An 8,488-nucleotide genomic window follows, 5' to 3' on the forward strand; every position below is an offset into this window, starting at 1 on the left:
ACAAGAAAAATTTGAGGAAAAAAAGTAAAGAAGCACTCCATGAGAAATCATCTGTTTATTTCAAAGAGGATGTATTTTCAAACAGCCAATACACAATCAAGAATCTCCAAACTTTTCAATGTTGATGCAGGAAAGAATTAGAAACTTTGAGGTGCATACCCGAGTGTGAGGTAAAACCACTGTGACAAGATCATACAATAATTGTCAACAACTGAGACGAGGATGCAGTGGAAATAAAATATACCCCAAAGATTTATGTCTTTACAAAAGTACAGCTTCATATTCACACATTAATCGCAATAATTGAAAATTACACCAAAATCTCCAGTATGATGATGCATCTGAGCACATGATAAAGTAAAGAAATGGTCAACACCCACAAGTGCATTCATGAGGACACTCCAAACATTTAAGAAAACATCCTTGTCAAACTTCCTTGCCAATTCGTATCCATGCGTACTTAAACTGCAGCAAATGGATGATAAATATGTTTTCAATGAGATCTTCTAATAATGATTAGTACACTCTTTGACTGCAATTTATGTTCCTTATATGGTCAAAAGCGTCTTTTTTAATTTCCATAGAAGGTAAAAGGTGGTGTAAAGCTGTGGAAAAACCCAGGAAACCATTGTGTAAATATCTGAGCATGCGCTTTGAAGAGCTAAAACGTTGTGTAAATATCTGAGCATGCGCACTCGTGGTGAAAACGAGTCAAAATTCACTGTACGTCTAATTTTAGCTGCGCACGAATCTTCCAACGCTTGGCTTGGAAACAACAATGGCGCTCCAAGGAAAAGGAGATGTTTTACCGGTTCGAAACAAAATCTCCAGTCCAGTAACATTGGAATAATTTCATACCACCTATATTTATCATCATGGATCTGGAAAGGATATTGCTTAAATTGCGTCCACTTACAACTTTTATGCACCTAAGAAATGAAACCTTGAACGCTGTGACGTCACATTCCAGTTGGCTGCAGAGTGTTTCTGCATGTGAGATCTAAAAGCGACGAGCAATAATGATTGTGAACGTTAAAGAATGAACGATAATGACAATTCCTACAACAGGCACTTACTTTCTGTAGCCTTATGAGTATGTGCTGCAAGAACTTTTCTTTATGTTTTACGCCAGGCCACCGTAAACAATCTCTAGAACTTTGTGAACGACAGCACTCTTGCACAATTGCAACATTTGTTTCCAAAATACGTCATGTTTGGCCGATGTTTTGATTTTCCAGAGTGTTGCTGTCTTGCAAGAGTAAAACAAAATCCTCTTGTTTGTTTTGTTCTCCAGGGTGTTTCCGTGTGAACTCAATATAAGGTGAGAGCACAGATTACAACAGAAGCTGACAAATATGTCATCAAATGATCGGGCTACATTCAAGTTCGGATGTACGAAACACGCCCATTGACCACAGACTTCCGGATTAGACGTCGAGGCCCTGTATGGGATGTAAACAGACGCAGTGATGTGTCTAAAAACATAACAACACACGTCTTACTGCATTAAAGTGTACCAAAGAAATTACACAATGTTCTATTGTAAGTCACGTTGGGAATCCCGAGAGACTTTCTTTGTTTAGTGGGGCCAAGCCTCGACCCCCGTAAGTGCCCCACTAAACAAAGAAAGTCTCTCGGGATTCCCAACGTGAGTTATAAATAGAACATTGTGTAATCTCTATATAATGACTTGTTTGGTTAAAGCATGTTTTAAAATGTTTAACTTATCCATTTAAATTTGACCATAATAACGCAATCTCAATTCAACTGTGAAAAAACAAACAAACAAAAACAAAAAAAGCAAACGTGACTATAAAGCTGCATACACGTAAAATTCCACTCGTGCAAAAACATGAGTGTACGTGGGAGTCTAAGCTCATGAACGAAGAAGAAGACTACTAAGTTGAAGCACTTCAAATGACGTATTATTTCTTAACACAAAAACAGACACACGGGTTTACATAAAAATCAGAGTTTGTAGGAGTTGAAAGTGTGAAAAGGTTGATTCATTCATAAATAACCTCCTCTCTCCTGTTGTGCTATGAGACTGGTTTCAGACTGCCTGTACCTGTACTTTCCAAGAGTGTCAATACTTAGACTGATAACCGGCACGGTTGGCCTAGTGGTAAGGCGTCCGCCCCGTGATCGGGAGTTTGAACCCCGGCCGGGTCATACCTAAGACTTTAAAATTGGCAATCTAGTGGCTGCTCCGCCTGGCGTCTGGCATTATGGGGTTAGTGCTAGGACTGGTTGGTCCGGTGTCAGAATAATGTGACTGGGTGAGACATGAAGCCTGTGCTGCGACTTCTGTCTTGTGTGTGGCGCACGTTAAACTGTGTCAAAGCAGCATCGCCCTGATATGGCCCTTCGTGGTCGGCTGGGCGTTAAGCAAACAAACAAACAAACAAACTTAGACTGATGAATTCCTGCTGTACAAGTTTGAATAACCCTAATAGATGATGTTCGGAAATACAGGTAGCTCTGTCAGGATTTCTAAGCCTTGTGGAAGAGTTGCGCCCAGATTTAGTGTGCAGTGAGCAATAATATCTAGTTACGATAACACGTGGTCAACCAGTTGCAACCAGCAATCCCAGCGAATAACTGACTCTGATGTGTATGTTTTGCAGTGTTCGATCGATCTCATGCCTTATTTTTGACTCACATGCGAAGCAAAAGTGAGTCTATGTACTCACCCGAGTCGTCCGTCCGTCCGGAAAACTTTAACGTTGGATATTTCTTGGGCACTATTCAGTCTATCAGTACCAAATTTGGCAAGATGGTGTATGATGACAAGGCCCCAAAAAACATACATAGCATCTTGACCTTGCTTCAAGGTCAAGGTCGCAGGGGCCATAAATGTTGCCTAAAAAACAGCTATTTTTCACATTTTTCACATTTTCTCTGAAGTTTTTGAGATTGAATACCTCACCTATATATGATATATAGGGCAAAGTAAGCCCCATCTTTTGATACCAGTTTGGTTTACCTTGCTTCAAGGTCAAGGTCACAGGAGCTCTTCAAAGTTGGATTGTATACATATTTTGAAGTGACCGTGACCCTGAACTATGGAAGATAACTGTTTCAAACTTAAAAATTATGTGGGGCACATGTTATGCTTTCATCATGAGACACATTTGGTCACATATGATCAAGGTCAAGGTCACTTTGACCCTTATGAAATGAGACCAAAATAAGGTAGTGAACCACTAAAAGTGACCATATCTCATGGTAGAAAGAGCCAATAAGCACCATTGTACTTCCTATGTCTTGAATTAACAGCTTTGTGTTGCATGACCTTGGATGACCTTGACCTTGGGTCAAGGTCACATGTATTTTGGTAGGAAAATGTTTAAAGCATGTGAGTCGTATGGGCTTTGCCCTTCTTGTTGTAACAAATCTGCAGATCAGAGCCACAGTTCACTGGCGGTTGCCTGCAGTGATATTGCTTGCTGTACACTTAAGTGGGGCACAGCTCTTCCACAGCGCTTGAAAACCCTGCATAAGTTGTTTCGGGAAAACGTCGGTTCATTCAGGAGATCGATAAAATGTGCATAATCAGTGAGGAGTAAGCTAAAATAAGTTATACATGATAACCATTTTACTAGGCGAACTTGATAAGGGTAAAAATTATGAAGTGATATGTTTTGAGATCTTTGTGCAAACAAGAAAAACTTCCAGCATGGTTCAAACACATGCATATGTTTCTTTGTGGAAATATGGTGCAGATTGCTGCACAAGGCAATTCTACAAATATACAAAAATGTGGTTAGTGTAATACAAACTGTGGTCAAGTCATATCACAAAATTTACTGTGAAAATTGATATGAAATTTGACCATGTGCCGGCTCATTCAAACTATAATAACCCAGCAAAAAAAATGGCAGTGTCTGCTCAATATCATGCCTTCTTTTCCACACAAAAACCATGCACATCAGTTCTCACTGTTAACCCTAGGCTGGTTGTCGCGACATATGTCGCGCTACGTTAGGTATACTGTCACCTGGTTGTCACGACATATGTCGCGCTACTGGCTCAGTCTGTTTGGTCGGTTCCGATTACCTCCCATGGATGTGACAACCTATATGACCGTTTTTCTTTATTTTTCTCTCCGTTAATTCACCAGTGGCTATGTAACATGTGTTACATAATTGCACCAGTGTAAGGGTTAACTTCATTCCAATAGCTTTTGTTCAAAAAATAAATAAATGCTTTAAACTAAACATAAAACAAATCCCTGATTAATCCACTGTGTCATAGTTGTCCGCACCAAAAGTTGTTATTGCACCATGGCTGACCGTAACAAAGGAGTCGGGACTCAGTTGACGTTTCTCCACCTCCGATCGCAACAGCTCTTGAGGTTGAAGGTAGTGCTGTAAGAAATAAGTCAGATTTATAGTTGTATACAATTTAGAAATGAATTTGGTTTTGTGAATGACATTGAATGAATCAAATTCATTCCAATAAAAGGAATCAACTGATTTAAACAAAACAAAATATTTTAAAAGAATATGTACAAAATGTACTTAGTTATATTGCATTTATTTCTGTGCATAATTTTTCTTGGTTCAGCATGGATTAGTCAAAAACAGTATTATGATAAATAGTTAACTGTATGAAACAAATATTTTCTTGGAAGTGCATCATCTTTAAATTCCTAATGTACTCGGATCTGGGTGAACAATATGCCACTGTAGAGATACAAGTGCTTTTACTAAAATGGAAAATTTCAATAGTAAATTTTCATTTGATTAATATACTTACCCAATTCTCATAAACGCATTGATTTCAATCTCACATGCTAGATGTCGAAAAACTACTCAAATTACCTGCCCTTGCAAGGGTGGTAACCAAGCTAAAAACAGACGCCATAGCCGTTGCTATGCCCTGTCCCACCTGGTTACCCATAACCCACCGCGCACCACGTGAGCGCCGGCATCCGGAATAATCATTCGAGACTTCTTAAAAACCCTTTGGAAATTAAGTAGCGGGGATGGATGGGAGGGTATTAACTATGAGAAATGGGTAAGTATATTAATCAAATGAAAATTTACTATTGAAATTTTCCATTAAATTACATATTCTTACTCCAATTCTCATAAGTGCAGATTGCTCCTAAAGGCGGAGGGAACTTACTTATGTCCCTGAGAGAACCTGTCCTGCAGAAACTAACGAGGCCAAGGCAATGGCCCCATCAAGTTAAGAGCAGGAGATGTCCAGGAGGTAAAAAATTGAACACGTCATCAGACCTCCAAAGAGCTGTTGGCAAAACTTCGCATAGGCGAGAGGAACACCACCAGCAAGAGAAGAACACCAGGCTCTGGACTCCTGAACACCTGAAAGGAACAGAGGGAGGACTGAACGCCCCCCCCCCCCCTCCCTCTTGTGTTCAATAAGCCACCACTCATAGGACTGTCCTATGAAAGTAGCAACACCTCTTGTGAGAGTCAATAAAGAGAAGCCTCTTTCACCTAAAGTGTAAAGAGACAAGAACATGAGCTTTTGGCTCTTTGTTCCAATTGACTGAGCGCAAAACAAAACAGGATTTTAAAACTCTAACCATACAGTTAGAAAATCCAAAACGCCCGGAGCGAGAATCCTCCCGAGAGGAGGGAATTAAACACCAGGAGATTGACCAGGTTTCTGATTCAAGGAAATCTGGCCGAAAAACCCGTGAAAAAACGGAACTATAAGCTCCAAGGCTACATCCTCCGGTAAACCCCAACAACACATGTGCCTCACTGCCCTTCGGGGCTGAGGCCCAGAGTAAGAAGAACAAAGTCCTACGCGTTAAACAAGGGGACGCCTCTAAACCTCTTAAAACAAGGTCCTTTGATCATGCCCACAAAAGCGCCATGAACATCAGAAGAGAGGCCTAGCTATTTGTTCCTAAGTAGCTGAGATAGCCGAGACGCCGGAACCTCCAAGAAGAGACCAATAAAGCTGCCCAGAGCCAAAAAGAGTAATGGTTCAACACAGAGAGAGCAATGGTTCAACGCACAGAGAGCAATGGTTCAACTCACAGAGAGTAATGGTTCAACACACAGAGAGCAATGGTTCAACTCACAGAGAGTAATGGTTCAACATTGCAATGCTTTCTGTGTGTTGAATCATTGCTCTCAGTGTGTTGAACCATTGCTCTCTGTGTGTTGAACCATTGCTCTCTGTGTGTTGAACCATTGCTCTCTGTGTGTTGAACCATTGCTCTCTGTGTGTTGAACCACTGCTCTCTGTGTGTTGAACCATTGCTCTGTGTGTTGAACCATTGCTCTCTGTGTGTTGAACCACTGCTCTCTGTGTTGAACCATTGCTCTCTGTGTGTTGAACCATTGCTCTCTGTGTGTTGAACCATTGCTCTCTCTGAGTTGAACCATTGCTCTCTGTGTGTTGAACCATTGCTCTCTGTGTGTTGAACCATTGCTCTCTCTCTGAGTTGAACCATTGCTCTCTAGTGTGTTGATCTGTGTGTTGAACCATTGCTCTCTGTGTGTTGAACCATTGCTCTCCCTGAGTTGAACCATTGCTCTTTGTGTGTTGAACCATTGCTCTCAGTGTGTTGAACCATTGCTCTCAGTGTGTTGAACCATTGCTCTCTGTGTGTTGAACCATTGCTCTCTGTGTGTGGAACCATTGCTCTCTGTGTGTTGAACCATTGCTCTCCCTGAGTTGAACCATTGCTCTTTGTGTGTTGAACCATTGCTCTCAGTGTGTTGAACCATTGCTCTCAGTGTGTTGAACCATTGCTCTCTGTGTGTTGAACCATTGCTCTCTGTGTGTTGAACCATTGCTCTCTGTGTGTTGAACCATTGCTCTCTCTGAGTTGAACCATTGCTCTCAGTGTGTTGAACCATTGCTCTCAGTGTGTTGAACCATTGCTCTCTGTGTGTTGAACCATTGCTCTGTGAACCGTTCTGACTGTGTAGTCGCCATTTTGAGATAAACTGTCCAAGCGGAAGTAACAGATTTCGAGGGGGAAGTAACGACCAAGATTGGCGCATGCGCATTGACCGCAATGAGAAGGATTGTTCAGCAGAGGTTTCAGTTCCGGCGCTCACGTGCTGCGGGGTGGGTTATGGGTAACCAGGTGGGACAGGGCATAGCAACGGCTATGGCGTCTGTTTTTAGCTTGGTTACCACCCTTGCAAGGGCAGGTCATTTGAGTAGTTTTTCGACATCTAGCGTGTGAGATTGAAATCAATGCATTTATGAGAATTGGAGTAAGAATATGTAATTTAATTGACAGGATTTTTGCTAGCGTGTCAAGAAAAATACCTTCAAAGTTAGACAACCAAAAATGCATACAGTTTTGTCGGCACAACAGATTTATTGTGCTTCAGATTAAATCAAAAAGCCACACATTTTTGTTGGTAACACAGATGTATTATAGATAGAATCAAAACGGCACTCAGTTTCGTTCGTACAACAGATTTAGAAGAATCATCATCTTATTAACTTCAACTTTTTCAACACTGATTTTATGACATGTTAAGCAAAATAGCCAATGATGACATACCTCATATGTGAGAACAAAGGTTCCCCAGTGAATCCCAATGGAGTGCTTTGCCTTGATGTCTGTGTGGACATCCAGGGCTTGTGCTGGGTCGACATGCTGAGGGCCCATAAACCACCTGGTGACAAATTGATTTCCTTTGTAAAAACTTGAAAAAGCAATGGCCGCCTCCGATCAGTCAGAGGACATTTGTGACTGAGCTTCAACCAATCATTCCTCTCATGTAATGAATATCAACAGATGAAATGTTATCACAAACAAAACAATGGTGACTGCGCATGAGAGCGAGAAATAAAAAGACCATTCCATTATAAATAAAAGGCCCAGAGAGAGAGCCTGACAGATAAATGGAGAGGAAATATGACGTAAAAGCACATTTGATACAAAATAATAAAGCAATTTCACTTGATTCTTCATTCCCTTGACCTCGAGTGATCCAGCATGGCACACTGAGAATAGTGGGTGGTGCAAAATAGAAGCTGTCTATTTATTATCTTGAAATGTGCAGCATAATCTACAGTACCACTGGGCCTCTGTCTGTCTCATATACACACACACACACACACACAAACACACAAACACAAGCTCGTGCGATCATGCACACACATACACACACACACTCACTCTCTCTTTCTCGCTCTCTCTCTTACCTGGGATGATATGCACCAATAGAAATGGCTGCAGCAGCGAACACACACACACATACACACATGGCCGCGCAAACACACACACATACCCGCGCAAACACACACACATGGCCGCGCAAACACACACACATACACTCACACTCTCTCTCTCTCTTTCTTACCTGGGATGATATGCACCAATAGAAATGGCTGCAGCAGCGAACACACACACACACACACACATACACACATGGCCGCGCAAACACACACACATACACTCACACTCTCTCTCTTTCTTTCTTACCTGGGATGATATGCACCAACAGGAATGGCTGCAGCAGCGAACACACACACA

At 41.4% G+C, this 8,488-nt stretch overlaps 1 protein-coding gene across 1 annotated transcript in view; it reads right to left on the reverse strand.

Annotated features, from left to right (window-relative positions):
* Positions 1-40: 40 nt before the first annotated feature.
* LOC138964516 (N-acyl-phosphatidylethanolamine-hydrolyzing phospholipase D-like) overlaps positions 41-8,488 on the reverse strand; it is an 11,980-nt gene continuing 3,532 nt past the window's right edge. Inside the window, exons 5-6 of the mRNA XM_070336494.1 lie at positions 7,511-7,625; positions 41-4,370 (exon numbers count right to left, since the gene is read on the reverse strand). Coding sequence (XP_070192595.1) covers positions 4,239-4,370; positions 7,511-7,625 — 247 coding nt within the window. The 3' untranslated portion in view covers positions 41-4,238. The remainder of the gene's footprint in view (positions 4,371-7,510; positions 7,626-8,488) is intronic.

This window comes from Littorina saxatilis, linkage group LG4, assembly GCF_037325665.1.
Source record: "Littorina saxatilis isolate snail1 linkage group LG4, US_GU_Lsax_2.0, whole genome shotgun sequence".
Taxonomy (NCBI): Eukaryota; Metazoa; Mollusca; class Gastropoda; order Littorinimorpha; family Littorinidae; genus Littorina; species Littorina saxatilis.